Here is a 24578-nt window from a genome sequence, read left to right on the forward strand (position 1 = left end):
AGGTGGGTTAAATTTTGAATTTTGAGCCTATATGCTTTTGTTAAAAAAACCATGAAACAGACCACATTACAACCCTCAAAAGACCTAATTAAAGCAAGGTTCATTTTGAAAGCATACTTAGCAAGGTTGCGTTAACCTGACTCCTAAATTTTTTTAAATCATCTGTAGTAGTATCATATCCCATTGTCTTTCGCACTTCGAATAAAATTAGTGATCCATTCATTATATATCACCTTGATTTAAAATTTTGCATGAGCATTGCGTTAAAATTACCATTTCTTTAATGAACGGTTTTATTTGCAAATCGGAATTTTAGCATCAAGGAAATTCTTCCAAAGAGCAGTCATCTATGGGTAAGTTGTTTCATGAATCAGGGAATCTATGACAATTACTTCAAGAAGAAGCAAGTCTCTCCAAGGCTCATACTGGGGAATTCCACTTCCATGTTACGGTGAAGCCCACCACTACAAAAGCCAGTCAATCAAGGGTATTTTGCTGGGGCAACCCGTAGTACAATCATATTTTGAAAAACAATTGTCAATTTCCTTTAAAAGGGAAGTTTTTCTTCAAAGGCCCAACAAATTGGGGCATGATAAATTCATAAGGTGTTGAAGCATATCATTGGTCACCTTGATCTAAGCTAGTAAGAGGTTATTACTCTTCCAGAGACAAGAGTCCTCATTGAAGCCCTCCAAATGGAAAAGCAGAAATCATAGTTTTGCAAACCATCTTCATGGTGTTAAAACTATTCAAGGCTAGTGGTGTTGGGGAATCAGAGCTTGATACCCACAAAATGCATAAACTAATATATTTGTGCATTCATATTCATTTTGCATACCATGTACAAAGCAGACCATGCATAAGCCTTAACCCAGGTTCAGTAAACCTCTCAAGGAAATTCATTTTAATCCTCAGCAAAAATTTAGATGTAATAGGTGTTCTCAAGAGTAGAACAATTCTTTTTCACGATGCAAGTGGCTTTCAGAAGTCGATCAATATCTATGGTGATTTTTAAGACGAGTTTCTTCCCTAGCAAGGTGATTAATATTCCCCAACTAAACTCTAGTGTCAACGAAGTTTCTGCTTGGTCTCCCTAGTAGATATCTCCCCACAGAGTTTCCTTTGGAATTTTCTCCAGCAAACTTCATCAACTCACCAGACGAGTTTCATATCAGCAGGATTTCCTTATAAAGGTATCCCCAACAACATTATCCTCAACAAGTCTCTTCGAAGTGTTTGTCTAAAATGGACATCCCTTCACAAGGATGGGTCAATCTTGCAATCTCCGGACTAATTATAATGAGCAAGAGTTCCAGAAACAGACAAGCTCTACTGAATGATTCTAAGTAAATCCCTAGAACGTCTACTGATTTTGTTCCCCAAACAGAGGTTACCCTAGAAAGTCTCATTTAGAACTTTTTCCTCTGCAGATCTCTCTCCAATAAGTTTTCTACTAAAGGAGTCATTTTTTATTGTTTCCACAAACGACTATCAATGCCTATCAACCCATGAGTTAATGTTTTCTTCATTTATTCCCGACCCTTGAGTCGACGTTGTCTTTAGAAAACATAGTGTACCGACTCACCTTCATTATCGACCATATCATCTGATGTAATCACACATTATTACAACCTTGCAGGCATATGCCTTATCCATTGAGGTCTGCTTGTGTTTGCTTGACCTCTGACTTCTTCTTGTTGAACTTCTCTTTCGAATTCACTTGTTGGTTCTTCATATAGGGTTCTCACTGAATCATTCTTGACATTTTTAATCCAATCCCATTTCTTAAGCTCATCTATGATCATGTCCCTGCTGATCACTACTTGCTTGCTCACTGGGCCGAACAACTTGTAACCTAAACTTCAATGATACCCTATTAGGATCATCTGATTCGACTTATCATCAAGTTTTCTTCTCAATTGATTTGGAACATGTCTATGTGTTATAGATTCAAATACTTTCAGATGACTCAAGCTAGGCTTGACACCATACTAACATTATTCTGGTGTGATTCCATCTAACTTCTTCATCGGACATCTGTTCAAAATATATGTTGCTATCGACACAGCTTCTCCTGATAGTTTTTTTGGATAAATGCTTTCCTTTCAACATACTTCTCACCATATTCATGATGGTTCTATTCTTCCTTTCTACAGTTCCATTCGAATGTGGAGTGTAGGGTGGAACCATCTCATGCACAATCCCTTCTTTCTCACATAACATGTCGAAATCTTTCGACACATATTCCCCACCACCATCAGTCCTCAGAATCTTGAGCTTTCGACCACTTTGTGTTTCGACCATAGATTTAAACTTGGCAAGTACCTCGACCACTTCACTTATATTTTTGATCAAGTAAGTCACAGTTCTCGACTGAAATCATTTATGAATGTGATAAAGTATCTATTACCTCCAATCGAATCTATCTGGTAGGACCACACACACCAGAGTATATGACTTCAAGGATTTCCTTTGACTTGCTTCCTGCATTCTTGATGAAGTTGTTCTTGTGTTACTTCGGCTCACTACGCCAAAAATTGGAATAGACAGCGCACCTTAGAGGGCGCTTTACTACAAAAGCGCTCTTTAAAGTGAAGCGAAAAATAAGGAGCAATAGACAGCGCACTTTAGAGAGCGCTTTTGTAACAAAGCGCCCTCTAAGGTGAAGCGAAAAAATAAGGAGGAGATAGAGGGACAACAATACATGGCGCTTTTTAGAAAGCGCCCTCTAAGGTTACCCTTAGAGGGCGCTTTTAATAAAGCGCTGTTATAAGTCCATGTGCATTTCCAGCTTATAAAGCGCTTCTGGAAAGCCTTAGAGAGCGCTTTCATAAGCGCCCTCTTAGGCCCCCTTTAGAGGGCGCTTTGTTTCCACAAGCGCCCTCTAAGGTGAAACGAAAAAATAAGGAGGAGATAGAGGGACAACAATACATGGAGCTTTTTAGAAAGCGCCCTCTAGGTTACCCTTAGAGGGCGCTTTTAATAAAGCGCTGTTATAAGTCCACGTGCATTTCCAGCTTATAAAGCGCTTCTGGAAAGCCTCAGAGAGCGCTTTCGTAAGCGCCCTCTTAGGCCCCCTTTAGAGGGCGCTTTTTTTCCACAAGCGCCCTCTAATATCCCCTTTATAAAGGGCGCTTTATTACAAAAGCGCACTCTAAAGTGAAGAGAAAAAATAAGGAGCGAACAACTTGAATAGACAGCGCACTTTAGAGGGCGCTTTTGTAACAAAGCGCCCTCTAAAGTGAAGCGAAAAAATAATGAGGAAATGAAGGGACACCAATAGAGGACGCTTTATTGAAAGCGCCCTCTAAGGGTAACCTTAGAGGGCGCTTCTAAAAAAGCGCTCTCTATGTCCATGTACATTTCCAGTTTATAAGGCGCTTTTGGAAAGCTTTAGAGAGCGCTTAAAGCGCTCTCTAAGACCCCCTTTAGAGGGCGCTTTTGTAACAAAGCGCCCTCTAAAGTGAAGCCAAAAAAAATGGAGGGACAACAATAGAGGGCGCTTTTGTGAAAGCGCCCTCTAAGGTTACCCTTAGAGGGCGCTTTTGAAAAAGCGCTCTCTAAGTCCATGTACATTTCCAGTTTAGAAGGCGCTTTTGGAAAGCCTTAGAGAGCGCTTTCAGAAGCGCCCTCTTAGGCCCCCTTTAGAGGGCGCTTTTTTTAAAAAAGCGCCCTCTAAGGTCCCCTTTAGTAAACATTAAAAATATAACATATACTGCATGTCTCTTTATTTTCCCTCTCTATAAGCTATTTCGTTTTCTCTCAACTGCGATTACTCTCTACTGCGATTACTCCCTCACCGTTCATCGTTCGTTCTCCCTCCCTCACCGTCATCGTCGCCGTTCGTTCTCCCTCCCTCACCGTTCACGTTCACTGCGTTATCCTCTTCCACCGTCACTGTTCACTTTCTTCTCCATCGTTACCGTCACCTTTAAGGTATTTCTCTTCTCCATCGTTACCGTTCACTTTCTTCATGTGTTTGATTATGGCATTTTCTAAACTTAGTTTTTCATTTTGTGCATTATGTTGATTAATGTTGTTTAGGGCAAACTGAGTTTTTTATTTCTGATTGAAAACTGATATATTTGAAGTGTGTTTGAGCTTGTTTTTGGAAGTTTGATGATTATGGATACAAGTTTGTTCATGTTCCAAACACCATAAGTTTGCATTGGTCTTTTGCATGCAGTAGGTGTGTGTGAGTTTGTATTCAATAATGATAAAAAAAAAAGAGTTTAGATTGTTGTAACATGAGAGAAATGGAAGGTATATGAATGTGTTCACGTATTGAATCATTGTCTTACTTGGGTCTTATTGAATCATTTCTATATTACAGATAAAATGGCTAACCAAGACGATACCAATGCCGCGAATGAATCACGTAATAATGTTGAAAAAGAAATCAAACGAGGATTGACTGTTATGAAGTCAATCATTCGTGCAAGAGACAAGGGTGTAAAATTTGAAGTACATTGGAGTGCTGAAGACCAACTAATTGAGCCTAACGGTTCAATGTTGGCAAGTTACATTGGTTTCCTTGTTCGCCAACATATTCCGATTACATGTGATAATTGGAGAAGTCCGGACTTGAAGGTTGGCAAGGAAAAAATATGGTCGGAGATAAAGGTACTTACCATATATTGTTATATGTTTTTTTGTTGACTATTTGTTAACCATATATTGTTATAATATTACTTTATAATAACACACTCCATTTGTATGTTTTTTAGAGATCCTTTCACATCGATGAAAGCCGGCAAAAATATTGTATTCAATTGGCCGGAAAAAGACTCCGAGGATTTCGATCCTTTTTGTGCAACAAATTTCTCAAGGATGAGGAAGGAAAATTTGTTGAAGGAGAACGGCCAATGAAGTATGCCGAGATTATTTCAGCCGATGAATGGAATAACTTTGTCGCCAAACGAAGAAACGAAAAATTCCATATAATGTCTATTAATTATGCTATTATACAATTGTTAAGTTACTAAGTTCTAATATGCCTTAAACTTTTTTATCCAGGAAGTAAGCGACATAAATAGGAAAAGGGCATCAAAACCCGCGTATTCGTACAAAAAAGGGCGTATGGGTTATGCACGGTTACAACAAAGAATTGTGAGTATATTCAAATACTATGAGCTTATACATTGTCACAATATGTTATAATTGATGATCTTATAATCTAATTCAATGTGTAGCTAGCCGAGGAGAAAAGTGACGCAACATCTCTTCCGGATCACGTATTATGGAAGGCTGCTCGGGTTGGGAAGGATGGGGCTGTCGTTGAAGCGGTCCAAAATGTTTATGACGAATGTGTAAGTATATGTAACATTATTTCTTTAATTATATCAAAAATTTTGTTAGACATATAATTCATTTTTAATCTCCTCTAATAATATTTCAGGAGACTTTATCCCAAACCGTACCTTCAACCGAGGTCCAGGATTGCAGGAGCGTACTTAGTCGAGTACTAAATGTTCCTGAGTATTCCGGTCGTGTGAGGGGTAAGGGTTTTGGTGTGACTCCGTCGTCATTTTATAAAAAAACAAAAACAAAAAATCCTACCAACAAAGAGGTGATGGAGACCTTGGCGGAGTTAAGGGCACAAGTACTCCAACTGCAAAACGAGAATGCAAGGTATAGAGAGGAAAGGTGCGCTTCCGAGGCAAAAGATACTAGTGACCGAGCTAGTATCAATCATCAACCGAAATTTCCCGAGGTAATTATATATGTTATTATGAAATTAAAATAGCACTTTTTTACTTGACACATATACAAGTTAACAATAACATTTATTATTGGTTTAGGGCATTTCACCTTGTCAGCTGTATCTATCGTCACCAACTTATCGCATGGTTGGCAAGGGAAAAGTGCACAATACTTCGGGTGAATTACTTCACCATAATCCCCTCCCGGTGGGATTTATGAAAGTTTCGGTTGACCTCGTATTCGATACGGACGCCCGTCTACCATTACCTGACGTTGTTTCAGAGACAACGTTGATGCGAGATGCAGTCGGATCCTTTGTTGGTTGGCCGTCAGAGCTAATTTTCCCTGATGCCGAGGTATATATGTTCTAAATGATTATGAATATTTAGTATTCACATTTCAATTCAGCTACAATTATGATATTTAATCAATTATATGGTAATGTTAGACTCCTACAAGACCCACACATAAAGTTGGTAAAGGGATTTCAAGACGCATCGAGTCGGTTGCATCTCAAAAAGAGGTACAAATATATATACCCATTGAATTATATATGCAACGATTCTGTTGCATCACAAAAAGTCATGATTTATTTTATATGAATTTTTAGGTTCCCGGTCGAGAGTTGAAAAGCGCTGCTAAGGATATTCCAACGACGTCCGGGACAAAATCTCAAATTTTGATGCGTCTTGAGAAAATGGTGGAGGAGTCCGATATTATGCATGGGGGGCCATTCGTACTATAAATTTTGATGAAGGTGTTTTCGGAGCTGCTCATTTCGAAATAATTGGAAAGGAGGACTTCCAACAACTTTTTGAACACACCGAATTGGGCATCGCTGTCATTCATACATACATATGGTACTCCGATCAATCTATAATTTACTTAGTTGAACAATTTATTTACACATTTCAATGAGTAGTCTAATGTTTATTATGTTTCTATTTAAGGTATATGTATGTAACATTGATGCGGGAAACTGAATTGTGTAACCGTTTCAATTTTATTGCTGCTTCCCGTATCAACGCAACGTTAATAACGAATAATTCAACATCCGTAAAGAATGATCTAGTCGATATATTCATGGCGGCCGGCGATAAGTCTACACCCAGTTTGTATTTTTTACCGTTTAATTCTGGCAACGGGTTAGATTTTCTTTCTAATAATTTCATTCTAATCTATGTATATCTTTTACGTAGAAAATTTTCATTCATCTAAATTTTTGTTTTATTTTACAGTGGTCACTGGGTGTTGGTTGCTATGGATCTTTCGAGACTAATAGTGTATTATCTCGATTCTTTATCGGGTGATTGGAGTAAATATCCGAGTATGAAGAAGACGGTTGACGCGTAAGTGAAATTCCCCTAAATAATCGTGTGTATTTGTATATTTAATTATGTCTGTCAGATTGATATCAATATACGTTTTTATTTTGTTAGGGCAATAATAAAATTTAGATTGAAAAAGAAATACCGCAATAGGAAGGACATTACCTGGATCAGAGTTCAGGTATATATTAAGTATCTTATTTTTGCTTATAATAGTGTTTGTTTTTTTGCTTATAATAGTGTTTGTAAGAAATTAACTATATATATATTGTTTGTTTTTCTGTGTAGTGTCCTCAGCAAAATAATTCGGTCGATTGCGGATTTTTTGTAATGAGATTTATGAGAGACATCATTGCGTTGAATCGTATAGACATCCCAAAAATGGTATGGAATAATAACTTAGGGTTTATTTTAATATTATCGGATATTTCATCTAATTTGTTACTAAATCATGAATATGTTTTATTCTCTTAATTGTAGTACTTTGAGGAATACAAATCTTACTCAAGAGCTCATTTGGATGAAATCAAGGATGAATTGTGTCAATTCATTGTTGATCAAAGAATCATATAGCTAGGTTGTATATTGTTGTACATATATGTATGGAATGTTGTTGTTGTATGCTGTTGTTGTATATATGTTGTATATTGTTGTTGTAATTTTACTAAATCATGAATATGTTGTTGTATATTTTTGATCAAAGAATCATATATTAATGTTGTATATATGGAGGATTAATGTTGTATATAAATGGATTCATGTTGTATATATCAATGGATTAATGGTGTATAACATTGGATTAAAGGATGAAATCAATATGAATTTTACACTTTTGCAGCATGCGAACAGGTTACCAATTAAATATCCACTGTTTTTCAAACAAATTTTTTTTAAAATAACTAACACTTTAGAGGGCGCTTTGTCCAGAAAGCGCCCTCTAAACACTTTACATTGACAACTTTAGAGGGCGCTTTTTCCTGAAAGCGCCCTCTAAACACTTTACATTGTCAACTTTAGAGGGCGCTTTTTCCTGAAAGCGCCCTCTAAACACTTTACATTGACAACTTTAGAGGGCGCTTATTCCTGAAAGTGCCCTCTAAACACTTTACATTGACAACTTTAGAGGGCGCTTTTTCCTGAAAGCGCCCTCTAAGGTGTCTCTTTATGGACCACTCCAGAGGGCGCTTTTTTCTTAAAGCGCACTATAATGTGGCCCTTAAAGGGCCACTTTAGACAGCGCTTTCTCCAGGAAAATAAAGCGTTGTCTTTACCTATGCCAGCGCCACTTTAGAGGGCGCTTAAAAGCGCTGTTATAGGCCAAAATAAGCGCCCTCTTTTCCCTTATTTGGCGTAGTGGCTACACACATTCCTCACATAATTCATTTGGAATGTCAATTTTTGGTAACCCTGAAACCATATTTCTTCTTTTTAGATCTCTGATGTCTTTAAAGGTTGAGATGGGAAAGTCTATAATGCCATATCCATTCATCCCTGCTAGCTGGAGTTGCAGGGAACTTGTGCTCCATCACATTAAGTTTAATCCTAAAGGTTATATTCTGAGACATAGGTGCCTTCAAGATTAACCTTCCATCTGAGTCGAGAACTCTCATCATCTTGTCTTTGGTCAACACTTTATAGTTCTTTTCGACCAACTGCCATATGCGGAATAAATTACTTTTCATGCTTGGTATAAATAATACATTGGAAATTACTGACCTCTTTCCATCTTTCCTCCTAATCAGAACATCACCAATACCTTCAACGGCCTGGATATTGCCATTTGCAAGTTTTACCATGTTCTTCATTAAGGGTTTCATGTTGACAAACCAATCTTTCCTACTAGTCATGTGTGATGAGCATCCTGAGTCCAAGTACCATTGGTCCTGGAATCTTTCTTCATCTTTTGTTGTGACCATTAGCAACATATATTCTTCTTCATGCTTTTCAAACTTTACATCATTATCTTGATTCTCTTGTTTTTCAGGACAATCATTATAGTAGTGACCATACTTCTGACAATTGAAACACTAAATGTGAGTTTTGTCAAGTTTTCGACCATCACCTCTTCCTTTACCTGCACAACCACCTCTTTGGTTGCTTTGATATGAGGGTCTTATCTGATTCGACTAGCCTCTTTCTTGCTGATATCGACCAGTTAAATTGTTGTAGTCTCCTCTACCTTTATTATCTAACCATTTCCCTTTTCCTTTCTCTTTTCTTGCTGATTGTGCCTATAATGCCATATCACTCTTCGACTTTCCTACAACTCTTTCAATCATTCCTCGCTAATGAGATTCAATCATCCGTTGAAGTTATTCCTTTATCAATGTTAACAAATCTTTCAACTTTTCTATGGCTATTATCACTTGGTCGAACTTTATAGGAAATGACCTCAAGATCTTTGAAACAACCGATATTGATGTCAACACTTCTCAACATACCTTGATTTGATTCACCAGTTTTGTAACCCTAGTGAAAAAATCAGTTATGCTTTCATTGTATTCCATCTAAAGTAATTAATATGTTCTTCTGTGAGTTTGTAACCTCACTTCTTTCACCTTTTATATGCCTCCAGACGATTTTTCGAGAATTTCCCATGCTTCTTTTGCTTATTCAACATTACTAACCTTTTCGAAATTGTCTGAATCAACGCATTGATGGATCATAAAGAGAGCTTTATAATCTTTCTTCTTCAATTCTTTGTGTGCATCCTTTTCTTCATCCATCACGTTTGCTGCAAGCGGCGTCACTCCCTCCTTCACGAGATCCCAAAGATCTTGATAGCAAAAGACAACCTTTATCTGCTTGCATCAATTCTCGTAATTTTAATTTTTCAGAATTGGAAGACTCGCCGAAAAATGCTCGTTTAGATGATTCATCACCATCGTGTTTTGCTTCCCATGAATCGCTCAGTCAGTTCTCTAGATACTAGATGTTAGAAATTTATCAATTTCCCTTCAAAATATTCACCAAAACCTATGGAGAGTTCCAAACCGAATCTTGATGAACAATAATCAATCTTTCTGATTGATTACTCCTCATGTTCTTCACTCTTTACTTGAGTGAATCAATCAACCTTGGTTGCAAGATTTCGCTACACAATGGTAATTAAAAGAAAAAGAAAAATTGAATTGGGGAAGAAAGAGAGATTATGGTTTTCAAATAAGGAAGAAGTAGAAATTTCTGCAGAGTTTCTCTCTGCTCTCAAACTGAAATTTTATTCAACTGTGCAACTGCGCTTCTGTTGTATTACAATCAATAAGGGTTACTCCTTATTTATAGATTTTGGGTTTGCATGCTCCTCAAGTAAAACCCAAATACTTAATTCTGATAACATTACGAAATTGGACCTAAGTAAAAATTCATGTCGAGGCTAACTCCCCGACGCTTTGACACTTCGACACCTAGGTGTTTCGACATCATAAATTACATTCTCAACTGTGAGAACCAATAGTTTTGTTAATGTGTTATATTCTTTTTAAAACTTTTTTATTTTCTTTCTTGACTAATGTTTTGAAGGCTTGAATATTTTTGAACTTTAATGCATGTTTTTGTAAAAATGTTTTATATGTAGATCATTATAAATTTATTGGAAAAAAAGAGAACAGTTAATCCATATTTCATTAATTCACATGTAAATATATGCTTATGCTTTGATCATTAAAATTTATTATTGAAAAAAAATAGTTATATCTACTGCTTCCTTCCCTAAAAAAAATGTACTTCTTTCGATCAATTTTATAAGATATATTTAAATTAATAAAAAAATTAATGTATTTAATTTATATACTAAACTTAATACATCAATTGAATGTCTCTTATAAAAATTGCGAAAGATATACTTCGATCATTATAAATTAATATTGCAAAATAAACAGTTATATTTATAATATAAAGATTTGAGTATTTATAAATGAGTGAACCCACTCACCTATCACTTCAAAATTTTGAATGAGTACGTGGTGTGTTTCTCACAAAGGTGTTGTTCTAAAAGAAGAAATCCCCTAATGTTCAATGTTCCCTAATGAAAAATTTCTCCAACAAATGTAATCAGAGTCCGGACTCACACTTGAGGTAAAAAATGGGAGAACCCATGCATCCAATATTGATGTTTCTCCTCATGACCCAACACATGGTATCATGAGCCTTTGGTTCGAGAAAGATACCGTTGTATCGAAAGTCAACGGTGCCACAAAGGTGTTGAGTAAGAAACATTCCGTTGAAGAGTGACAATGACGTCACAAAGGTGGCAAGTAAGAAACATTATGTGCGGTACAAGAGTTTGTGGAAGTAAGAAAAATTTTCATTTAAAAGGGAGCATTGTGGACTCACACTTGAGAGAGAGTGTTGAGAATTTAATAAGTATGAGTAATGTGGGTAATAGTCATACATTCATTAGAAATATAGAGATTTGATCATTTATAAATAAAAGAACCGGCCTATCTTGTTGAGAGTTACGTGTTTTAGAATTGGTCTTTCTAGTTGCTAATAAAGTTCCTAAATATTAGGAGTAGAAGTTTGTTTTAAGTTTGAATTAGTTTTTGCTGTAACCCAGTCCTTCCTAATTATAAGGAGGAGTTATCTCTTTCTCTTTGCACGTTCTGTTATTTGTAAGGCTATTTAAAGCCATGTTTGATTCTGCTATTAATAACAAAGTATCTTTTGCATATTCTGTTCAATACTTATCAATTGGCATCAGAGCTTTATCAAAAGTTTTGATTGAGAGAGAAACACGTGAGAAGAGTGTGAGAGAAACACGTGAGAAGAGTGTAAAGAGAGATGGCAGAAAGTACCAACAATGGTAGCTTTGTGCAACCAGCCATTCCAAAATTTGATGGCTTCTATGAACACTGGGCAAAATTAATGGAGAATTTCCTTCGTTCAAAGGAATACTGGAACCTAGTAGAAGATGGAATAACTGAGATTCCAGCCGGAAGAGAGCCATCAGAAGCAGAAAACAAGGTTATCGCAGAACAACAATTGAAAGACAAGAAGGTGAAAAATTACCTTTATCAAGCCATAGATCGAGAAATTATGGAAACAATTCTGAACGATGATACTTCCAAACAAATTTGGGATTCAATGAAGCAGAAGTTTAAGGGGTCATCAAGAGTTAAGAGAGCACAACTCCAAACCCTACGAACTGAATTCGAAATTCTGAAGATGAAAGAAGGGGAAACTGTCAATGCCTATTTTGGAAGAACACTATCAATTGCCAAGAGGATGAAAGCATGCGGTGAGAGTCTCAAAGAAGCTGATATCACATCGAAAATTCTTCGATCCTTAGTTACAAAATTCAACTACGTGGTATGTTCGATTGAAGAATCAAATAATGTTGATATCTTAACTGTGGATGAACTCCAAAGTAGCCTTTTAATTCATGAACAAAGGATGAAATCATCTGTAGAAGAAGATCAAGCATTGAAAGTTACACATGATGAGCGAGTTGGACGAGGCAGAGGCACGTTTAGGGGTCGAGGAAGAGGCAGGGGCAGACAATTCTTTGACAGATCTGCTGTTGAATGCTATAAATGTCACAATTTGGGACATTTTCAGTATGAATGTCGTAGTTCAGAGAAGCGGGCTCACTATGCCGAGATCAATGATGAAGATGAAATGTTGTTAATGGCGCAGGCTGATCTCAACGAAGGCAAAAGGGAAGGGATCTGGTTTCTTGATTCCGGATGTTCAAACCACATGTCAGGAAACAAAGAGTGGTTCACACAGCTTGATGAAACATTTAAGCATTCTGTAAAACTTGGAAATGATTCCAAGCTAATGGTGATGGGGAAAGGAAGAATCAAGCTAGAAGTTGCAGGTCAAACTCGTACTGTAAGTGATGTTTTCTATGTACCTGAATTGCGTAATAACCTGCTCAGTATAGGTCAGTTACAAGAGCGAGGCATCACCATTACTATCAAACATGGAGTTTGCAAATTGTATCATCCTATTCATGGTGTTATAATGGAAAGCATAATGACAGCAAATAAAATGTTTGTTGTTATTGCAAACATTTTAAAATCACCTTCCTGCTTCAACACACAAATTGAAGAGCCAAGTGAAATTTGGCACAGAAGATATGGGCACTTGAGCTATAAAAATCTAGCTTTGCTTCACAATAAAGGGATGGTTCGAGGGCTGCCAGACATCAAAATTCCAACAAAAAGGTGTACAAAATGCATGTTAGGAAAACAACAAAGAGAAGCTATGCCAAAGAAGAGCAATTGGAGAGCCACAAAGAAGTTGCAACTCATACACTCCGACATATGCGGCCCTATTTCGCCTGCTTCGTACAGTAAAAAGAGGTACATATTAACATTCATAGATGATTATAGTCGGAAATTGTGGGTTTATTTTCTAAATGAGAAAAGTGAAGCTTTTGTGACTTTCAAAAATTTCAAAATAATGGTAGAGAAAGAGTGTGGCTTATCAATGTGCAGCCTGAGAACAGATAGAGGAGGAGAATTCAACTCTAAGGAATTCTCAGAATTTTGCAAAACACAAGGCATAAGAAGACAGCTCACTACAGCATATACGCCTCAGCAAAACGGAGTTGCGGAGCGCAAAAACCGTACTATCCTCAATATGGTGAGATGTTTGCTTGAAGAGAAAAACATGCCCAAAATGCTTTGGCCAGATGCTGTGAAGTGGACGTGTCATGTTCTCAATCGGAGTCCAACTGCTTCTTTGAAGAACAAAACTCCAGAAGAATGTTGGAGTGATCTAAAACCGAATGTTGAATATTTCAAAGTGTTTGGGTGTGTTGGAAATGTGCATATACCAGATGCAAAGAGATTAAAATTAGATGCAAAAAGCCAAAAGCAGGTTCTGATTGGCTATAGTGAAGAGTCCAAAGGTTACAAAATGATCAATCCTTTTACGAAAAAAATCACTATCAGTAGAGATGTGATTTTTGAAGAAAATGAAGGATGGGATTGGGAGAGTACAAAAGAAGAGACAAGGGATATACTTGATTGGGGTGAAGCTTATGAGGAAAACTTCAATCAAGATGAAGAAAGTGAAGAAGAAGAAGAAGAAGCAAATTTAGATGAAGGTGGTACAATAGATGAGAATGTCACCTCTGGTGATGCAACAACCTCTTCAAGTTCAGACACAGCAGATGAAAATACCACTTATGGTATTGATGCAGCAACCCCACTTGTACGAGAGCGAAAGGCTCCGGCATATCTAGATGATTACACAAGTGGAGAAGGACTCTCCGAAGATGAGGTACAAAATTTTGCTTTACATATATCTGCTGATCCTTTGTTTTATGAACAAGCAGTGAAATCAAAAAAATGGAGGGAAGCAATGGACCTTGAAATTAAGGCAATAGAAAAGAATTGTACCTGGAAGCTCGTAAAGGCTCCCGTGGGAGCAAAAGTAATAGGAGTAAAATGGGTGTATCGAACTAAATTGAACGAAAATGGAGAGATTGACAAGTGTAAGGCGCGGCTGGTGGCCAAAGGGTATGCTCAAGAAAAAGGGATTGATTACGACGAAGTATTTGCACCTGTAGCAAGATGGGACACTATTCGAATGGTGGTCGCATTGGCAGCAAGAAATGGCTGGAAGCTGTATCAATTTGATGTTAAAAGTGCCTTCCTGCACGGGGAACTCACCGAAGAGGTTTATGTTGCTCAACCACAAGGTTTTGAGGTGAAAGGAGAGGAGAACAAGGTGTACAAACTAAACAAAGCTCTTTACGGCTTGAAACAAGCCCCAAGAGCATGGTTTAGTAAGATTGAAGGCTATTTCATCAAAGAAGGGTTCGAAAAGAATTGCGATGATCACACTTTATTTGTAAAGAAACGTGAACACAACAAAATTCTGATTGTAAGTCTCTATGTTGATGATCTTATTTTTACAAGTAACGATTTATTCATGATGCAAGATTTTAAAAGCTCAATGCATACCGAGTTTGAGATGACTGATCTTGGAGAGATGAAATACTTTTTGGGGGTGGAAGTGCATCAAGGTGTCAATGGCATCTACATCAGCCAAAAAGGATATGCTGGTGAAATACTTAAGAAGTTCGGGTTGAGCAACTGTAATGGAGTAAGAAATCCTATAGTTCCTGGAAATAAACTGTCAAAAGAGGAGAACGGAGTAAAAGCGAATGAAACTTTGTTCAAGCAGATTGTGGGAAGCTTAATGTACATGACAGTAACAAGGCCAGATATAATGTACAGTGTTTGTCTCATAAGTAGATTCATGTCTAATCCAATGGAGACGCACATGCTAGCAGCTAAGCGAATACTGAGATACATTCAAGCTACTGTTGACTTCGGTATTTTTTATAAAAGAGAATGCAGAAACGAATTAATGGCATACACGGATAGTGACTATGCCGGTGATTTGGACGATAGAAAGAGCACCTCAGGCTATGTATTTAAGCTAAGTGGTGGAGTTGTGGCTTGGGCGTCTAAAAAGCAACCTATAGTAACTTTGTCATCAACCGAAGCCGAGTATGTTGCTGCCGCTTCTTGTGCTTGTCAAAGCATTTGGATGCAACGAATTTTGAAGAAGATTGGAGGTACTCAAACTGATTCTATTAAAATCCGTTGCGACAATTCTTCCACCATCAAGCTTGCAAAAAATCCAGTTTTTCATGGGAGAACTAAACACATTGGTGTAAGATTTCATTTTCTAAGAAATCTTACACGTGATGGATCAATTGATATTGAATACTGTGGCACAAACGAGCAAGTAGCGGATATCATGACTAAACCATTGAAGCTGGATCAATTTGAGAAGCTCAGAGAAGCTCTTGGTGTTAGAAGTAGTTTGGGCATAAACTAATATGCCGCACGCATGTTTAGTTTATGGGAGGGATTTGTTGAGAGTTACGTGTTTTAGAATTGGTCTTTCTAGTTGCTAATAAAGTTCCTAAATATTAGGAGTAGAAGTTTGTTTTAAGTTTGAATTAGTTTTTGCTGTAACCCAGTCCTTCCTAATTATAAGGAGGAGTTATCTCTTTCTCTTTGCACGTTCTGTTATTTGTAAGGCTATTTAAAGCCATGTTTGATTCTGCTATTAATAACAAAGTATCTTTTGCATATTCTGTTCAATACTTATCATATCTATTCTCTTAAAATTTTGGATGAATATGTAATATATTTGTTACAAAGATATTACTATAAAAAAATTCCAAATAAAAAATTCTCTCAACAATATTTACTGCCTTCTCCCCTCATTAAAAATATACTCCCTTCAATCATTTTTATAAAATATATTTAAATTAATAAAAAATTGATGTATTTAATTCATATCCTAAACTTAATACGTCAATTTCTATTGATCTGAATGTTTCTTATAAAAATTGGCAAATATCTAATATTGTAATACACGAGTTAGAGGTATAAAGGACTGGTTAGAGTTATAAAGGACTGGTTAGAGAAATGAATGACTAACTCCAAAGATATGATGAGCACGACGTAAGGCATGTTGTTGTCAAGTTGTATGATTTTTTTTGCATCTCAATAATTTACTTTACATATTTTTATAAAGAAACATGAGCTGTTATACTATATTAATTGACAAACTCAGCTGTATTGATTTAATACTTCTATCATGAAACATGATCCAGTATACAAGATTAATAAACTCAGGTCACCGCCTATTTTATAATGAAACATCACCTATACCTATCATGTATTATATTGATATAATACTTTTATTAAGTAACATGCGCTACTATACTAGATTAATAAACTCGGATTTACACCTATGTTTACCATTTATTGATAAAATACATTATTTAATTTGTTTTTCTTAATATTGTGAATTTGATTTTAATATATATTGAAACCCTTAAATGAAATATAGTATATAATATTCTTAAAATTTTAACATTGTTAATTTTGTTTTCTAATATATTTATTGACAAGTATGGATATTCTAGCCCAAATTCACTCTAGTACCACTGACAACATCACATTCATGACTAGATAGTGAATTTAAATGATATAATTTTGTCATGTATGGAGTCATCTTCGGAAATGAGTCATCCATCATGCTCCTTGTTTTCCGCTAGCTCAAAGCGATTAATATATATATCTACCTCAATACTTATGGATCAAGATCGAGGAAGATGTCTCATTTCCATAATTATGGATCAAGACCGAGATAGTAGCCTAAATACTCTATGTTTTCCGCTAGTTCTCGAGGAAGATTGCTCATTTTCATAATTATGGATCAAGATCGAGATAGTAGCCTCAATGCTCTATATTTTCCCCTAGTTCAAAGAGATTAATATATATCTACCTCGAGGGCTAGACTCACTGCTACAAAATATATATTTCGTAACAGTTTCTTACTACAAATATTTATTCCACCAAAATAATATTTATTCATTATGCGTCTTTCTTTTTCTTTTTTTAAATTATTTTTCTCACAGTCTAAATTAACAACCGTTGTGAAATGTGAAGGAGAGAAACGCTTCGAATCCTAACACCAACTGTAACACCCTTCTAAATACCCCAAATTATTATAATTAAAATAACAATATATTCATCAGAGTAATTATGCCCCGAAGGGTGTCACACAATCATTTCACAAAAATCATTAAAATATCCTGTCATGCTCATTTATTTAATCAAAATAAGGTTCTTTGCATAATTCGCAGCGGAACAAAATTCAACTCAATGTAAAACATGTAACACAATACATGTAAATCATTCAACAACCAATATCAATTTAATTAAAACATCCCCTCCCGATGTTACATCTATCAGAGCATGACCCATAAGAACTACTCTAGACTCCAAGCATAAGCTTCTACTCAACTCATTTCTCGTTACCTGAAAAATAGGCGTAAGGGTGAGTTCCTCAATCAATATAATAAGCATTATAGAACAACATGTAATGCCAAGTAATTAACACATTAATTCACCCTAATTAGACTACGCATTCAGCAACAGTAATATCCATTCAAACATCATACTCAACAGTACAATCTCCATCATATTCAATCATTAACAACACAACACACAACACACATATGATACTGGAATACATCCATTCATATCATATGCCATACATTCATTATGCAATGAGACTCTATGCATGCGGTACCGACTATTTGTGAACATGTAGTTCAACCTCACCGTCCAAATCCAGGCACGGCTACCAAGCTCACTAGTCCCACTCATTTGAGACATAGTGACTCACTCACTAATTCCTCACCATGGGAATTAGCTACCACCCCAAATGGGCCATGAAATGCACGCTAATCACCTAGCATACAAACATCAACAACAACAATCAAAATGATTTACTCACTAATTCCTCACCATGGGAATTAGCTACCACCCCAAATGGGCCACAACATGCATGCTAATCACCTAGCAATGCAACATCAACAATAATCAAGAATAGACACATGCTCACACTCTAAGCCATAATACAGTCTATTCACACATGTATACATTCACATCATCATGTATACCATCACACATTATCAACATAATTAATCACAAAAGCATATCATATCATGCCACATAATCAAACACAGTATTAGCACACTCTACTAATACCTATACCACTCAAAACAACGGGAATTGATCCCTACAACATCATATCTCAGCTAAGTACATCACTCAGCCTAAACAACCAAAAACTGCACAACAACAGTTCAGGAAAATCCCAACTCTGCCCATACGCGTACTGTCCATGCCATACGCGTATTGCCCAAACCTGGCCAACTCCATACGCGTATTGCCCACTTTCATACGCGTATTGCGCATTTCCTCGCCCAACTCATACGCGTATCACCTGTCTCATACGCGTATGCTACGCGTATCAATCTCCTATTACGCGTACCAACAGAGACCAATTCACGTTCAAAATGTCATCTTTCTCACCCATACGCGTAAGGCTTCCCCCCATACGCGTACCAACATCTCATACGCGTATTGCCTAGTGCCATACGCGTATGACCAGAAACCAGAGCTCACAGATCTGCAATGGCTTTCTCTGCTACGAGATCTACCCAATTCAACCTTCTACAGTCCAAATTTTACACCCAATTCATTCCTCTCATCTATCACTAATCATACACTTTCGATTTTCACAATTTGCTAACCTTTCCATCTCAAATTCCTACGAATTTCGTCAATTATAATCAAATTTTCGTTCATCTCAAAAGTTTCACAATTCAGCATATATCATCCAATCAGAGGTAAAACAAATGGTCTATTACTACTCAGTACATATCATCCCATAATACCCGTTAATTGATGATAAACCCCCCTTACCTGAGTTAATCCGGCAGCTTCCGAGCTCCAAGCTTCTCCTTCCTTCAACCTTCGTTCTTTTGCTTTTTGCCCTTTCTCCTCTTTTCCCTTTTCACGTGAAATCAATAAACCTTTTTACCAAATGGGACCTTTTTACTGATTTCCACTTTTATTCCAATTATAAAATAATAATCCAATAATAATAATCCCAATAATTATTATTCCTAAAAATAATAATATTAATCCAAACTTCCAATTATTCAATTAAATTAATAAATAAAATATTAATTTAAATTAAATAATTAGCTTATTTTAATTGGGGTGTTACACCAACAATTTTAAATTTTTTATTAGAAGTGTGTTCCCTTAATTTCTATTGTTTAATAAAAATTAAACTACTTTTCACCACATTCCAAAGTAACAACCGTGGTTAAATGTCTGAGACATTTCGCCATGATTTCTTTTAACAACCATGATGAATTTTTTTTTACGTATATAAGCTAACTTTATTCATTTCAGAACAAATTGTGCCATAACTCTATAAGTTAAACTCTAAACTCTCTCGTCTTATCACAATCTCACAAAACTCCAACATATCTTTACAAAAATCCAACATAATTTGTCCAACTAGTATGAATCAAAGAAAAGTGTAAACAAATCTTTGCATGACGGATACACGACTCATTTCTTTGTCTTCCTCTTCAAATTTTCGGTACGTACGTGAAATATTTTCCACCATTTATTTTGTAAGTTATGTTGTTGTTGTTAAAACTACTTTTCCTTTAGGTTTTTTTTTGTTATTGACACACTAAATCATATTTTAGCACCACTAGTTAAGGCTAAAATCGGTTCTTGTGAACCTAATAACACTGTCAATTAGGCTAAAGCACTGGTCCTTCCAAATCTAATAACAACGTCAATTAGGTTAAAACACGGATCCTTGCAAACCTTATAACATCACCAATTATGCAAAACATCGGTTCTCTTCAACCTAAATACAAGCAACATCGGTACTTATCGAACCTCAGGGTATTAATACGACCACTCACGACACATCATGATATTATATTAACACTGGACTGTGTCATAACTTTAACCAATTAACTCATATACACATTATCAAGACGTACATCATTATATCATATCAACACTGAACTTGCGTCCTAATCTTAATAACTTAAATCGCATAACCCTTTATCAAGACATAACTCATATCTCCCAATATCCACAACTTAGGTTACACACGTATTCATCGAAAACATTAGACTTACGTTCCTAATGTTATGTCATTTACTCAATTAATCTTTTCCTACATCATTCACCCTATAAAATTCATAAGTAAATTATTATATTTACGACTTCATTTACACATTTAAGCATTTTGGGACATTACCATAAGATAGTAGTCATATGCATTAAATTTCCAATGCTTCAAAACGTTCATCAATTAGAGTTATGGAACTCAAGTTATGATGAAAATAGGATTTGAACAAAATATGTATCTTCTAATACGAATAATGTTGTTTTCCAGACTCAAATCAAACCAATCATAAGCGTTTTTTGCTAAAATTTGATATATGATTCGAATCATGTTGAAACCCTGATTCGAATCGCATTTTTTTTCTCTAAATTTTGACCTTTGATTCAAATCAACTTCAAACCCTGATTCAAATTAAACCAGGTTGAAACGTTTTCTACTAAACTTTTCACGGAATTTCACTCCTACACTCTATTTCTTCAACCTAGGTCCAATCCATTTTTGAACATAAATGATCATACATAATCATCTATATACGATATTCAACTTATAAGGTTGCAATTATCATTATCATCCATCATCATCAACAATTCTCATCAAGTTGACAACATTACTAAATCAACCATGGCATTCAATTTTTAGCATCAATCACATGTATTTCAACACAACAGTAACCCACAAATTTCACATGATAATTATGGCAACACATAATAATATACATGGATCAGAATCATGAAGGTTCTATATAAAACCTTAGCATTAAAGATAAACAAAACCTAATAAGTGGTTAAGGGAAACCCCACTATCCAAATTCTCATTTTTTCAAGAACATATACATGTTTCAAAAAGTCCTTTTCATATTCCTCCTCCCTTATATAATAACCCTAATTTATTTATTATATTCCTCAATAATAAAACTTCAGATTTAGTTCCTTTATTCTTATTATTTTAAAACATTTTTTCTAATTTCTTTTCTCTCACTAAACTTCCAAAATTCCATTAAATTTCTAATTCAATAATAATTCCCATAATTCCTCTTAATAATATAATTTTCAATAATTAATTATAATATTAATCCTAATAATATCATAACAACAATATATTTTTTTTAATAATAATAATAATAATAATAATAATAATAATAATAATAATCTCAATAATAATAAAATCATAAAAAACACAAAAAGAAAATCAAATTATCAAATAAATAAAAATTCGATAATAGAGTATCCATTAACCTAACTATTTCCGCCCCAATATACTTGTTGGTCATGATGGAAGGATTATAGATAAGTCTTTGTTAAATTTATAGTGTGATCAATGTATGTATATAAATGGGTTTATTCTTTATATTGTATATTGTATGATACTTCTGAATTCAATTAAAATTTATATTTCTACTCATTTTGCTATTCATATTATATGAAATATATTATTATTAAAATGTGATAGCATGAAATGTCTTTGAACATGAAAAACACACAGTATAGCATTTCTAAAAGCTATATGAATAAAAATGATTCATGATATATGAAAAGAGTCAAGTTGATGATAACATGTAAGGATTATGATCCGATCATTTTAATTTAATTAAAGAAAAAAATTGTTACTCAATAAATGTTAGATAATTATATATAATATTAAATCATCAAGTCAAGTCTTAACATGAGCTAAATGAGAGATTGTTAAACTATTTTACTAAAAATATTAGTGTGACTGATGTAAACAATTCCTTATTCATGGTAATTCTATTGTGAGAATATAAAACCAAAACCACAATCAAAGATATTGTTTCCCAAAAGTAGTGGTTGTAGGTTGAAGATCCAATAGTAGCCCTCCTATGAATTCCACAAAAGGGAAAGCAATTGGGTCGTCATTTGTCTTCATTTTCCACCTGTTGCAAGTTTTCTAATAATATTACCATCGATATCACAGCTATTAATTAGCTAATAGATAGATAGTGTAATAAGTTAAAGTACCTATAGTTAAGGATAAGATGATGAAGGAAGAATGCTATCTCCACTTTAGCTAGATCAGCCCCTGGACAGAGTCGTGGCCCACCACCAAATGGTGCAACTTTCTTCTCTTGTCCAATGCAACATACATTCCATCGAAAGGGATTAAATTCCAATGGATTTTCGAAATTATTGGGATCCAAATGTGGTGCTAACAATACAGGAAAAACCTTCCACCCTGCCGGTATCACAAACTCTGAAACCATTTTTTAATGTGTCACTATTATTATTTAGTATACAAACTACATAGCCATAAGTATAATATATACACAAATATCAAATACCTTTGAATTTGACATCTTTAGTAGCTTTTCTGTGCAGATATTTCACAACATTCCCACATCTCATAGCTTCATTAATCACCTAGTGTCAACAATACCACACTTGAGAAAGAACAAAATCAAAATGTTAGAAGTTATTTCTTGAAATTTAATTGGTTCATAACTTCTTACATTTTGAGTGAACTCCATTTTCTTATAGTCTTCCCAATTCAATAGCTCACCTTCCATTTTACTTTTCCTTATCATTTCATGCTCTTCCTGCAATGCTTTTACTTAGTTAGTTTACGCAAATTAGTAATATATTCTATAATCGAAGTGTCGATTAGGCGAATCCTTACCTTTAAACATTTTAAAGCATCTGGGGCTCCATCAAGGAAGTATACAATCAAAGACAGAAGTTTTGAGGTTGTCTCATATCCTCCAAACAAAAGGTCCAAAACAATGCTCACCATCTCTTCATCACTTAAATTCTCCTTTGATAGAATCAAATTCAAGAGATCCACTCCTTCCACTTCCACATTATTAGCTTTACGCCTCTCCGCTATAATATCTTTGATAATTGATGATAGTCTTAACCTAGCCTAAACCAAACCAAAAATGCAATCAATACATTTATTTTGGCACTTGTTAGTTACTAACTAGTTAAACTATTTATGATTATATTCGTGTATTAATCATTAGTACCTTCACAGCATTGGAGTATATAGTCCCTGGAAAATTTAAGGGAAGAGAAATGAAGCCCTTTATATATTTTTCAAAGTTGTCCAAAATCTTGGAGGCTAGGGGATCGTTAGGGTTCATATTCAGAAGGTGCTTCAGCATAACATTGATGGAAAACTGTTTAGAAGATAAAAAACAAAACATATTTCAATCAGTAAATGTTATATTCAGGAAAAGATAGTAGTGGATAGATAGTAGCATGCATGCATACCTTTTTAGCTTCTCTATAGAAAGCAACTTGTTTACAATTTGAGCCCCATGAGTTAATCCTTGAAATTGCAAGCATTTCAACAAAGTGAAGGAAGTTGGATTCAGACTTGGATGCACTCACAAAACTGATAACTGTGCTTCTTAGCTTCTTGTGAAGTTCTCCTGTGACAAGAATTAGGGCATATTTCCCTAAGATTTTGTGCATTACTTTAGGGTAATCAACAGGGAATAGTTTCCCCTCATTTTGAAGAATAAACGTGTTGAACTCATAGTCACATGAAACTATGGTGGGAGAGCCAAATATATGCGACTTGAAAACTTTTCCATAACTGCATAACAAAGTTTAGTCATTTATACATGTTTATGTTATAATATAAAAGAAAAACCGAAGTCTAAAATTGCCTAAAAAGACAAAAAAAAAAAGTTTGAAGTTACACAACAAATGAGTGCATTTAAAGACTAAAAACACAGGTCAAAAAGAAAGCAAGAGCCGCAGGCCCCTGCACCTAAAAAGAAGGTAAAACTCTTGACTAGTTCAAAAGAGAACAATAAAATAAGCTCAACAACCACCGGTAAACTGCCACAGAACGGGAAACCAAACCTCGCGTTACTAATGGCTAAGAACAAGAGTACTTACACGATCTATGAAGATATCACTTCCAAGAAAATAAGATTTATTGAAAGAACAATTCCTCCATGTTTAACATCTTTCTTAAGAACTTAGAATCGTTAAACAATTTATAAATGGACAAAACCGTTGAATGTTAAATCATAGTCAAATCTGATTAAAAGCTATTATTATCCCTTAAAAATATAAAAAAATCTCT

The 24578-nt window shown here is 35.2% G+C and overlaps 1 protein-coding gene across 1 annotated transcript; it reads right to left on the bottom strand.

Moving 5' to 3' along the window:
- Positions 1-22248: 22248 nt before the first annotated feature.
- Positions 22249-24069, bottom strand: LOC127128065 (cytochrome P450 724B1). The gene is made up of 7 exons (XM_051057319.1): positions 23753-24069; positions 23506-23658; positions 23160-23402; positions 22993-23079; positions 22825-22903; positions 22505-22736; positions 22249-22419 (listed from the first exon to the last, which is right to left on the bottom strand). The coding sequence occupies exons 1-7, from the start codon at positions 23954-23956 to the stop codon at positions 22305-22307; spliced, it is 1113 nt and encodes a 370-aa protein (XP_050913276.1). The 5' UTR covers positions 23957-24069; the 3' UTR covers positions 22249-22304.
- Between the last annotated feature and the right edge of the window lie 509 nt (positions 24070-24578).

This window comes from Lathyrus oleraceus, chromosome 3, assembly GCF_024323335.1.
Source record: "Lathyrus oleraceus cultivar Zhongwan6 chromosome 3, CAAS_Psat_ZW6_1.0, whole genome shotgun sequence".
Classification (NCBI taxonomy): Eukaryota; Viridiplantae; Streptophyta; class Magnoliopsida; order Fabales; family Fabaceae; genus Lathyrus; species Lathyrus oleraceus.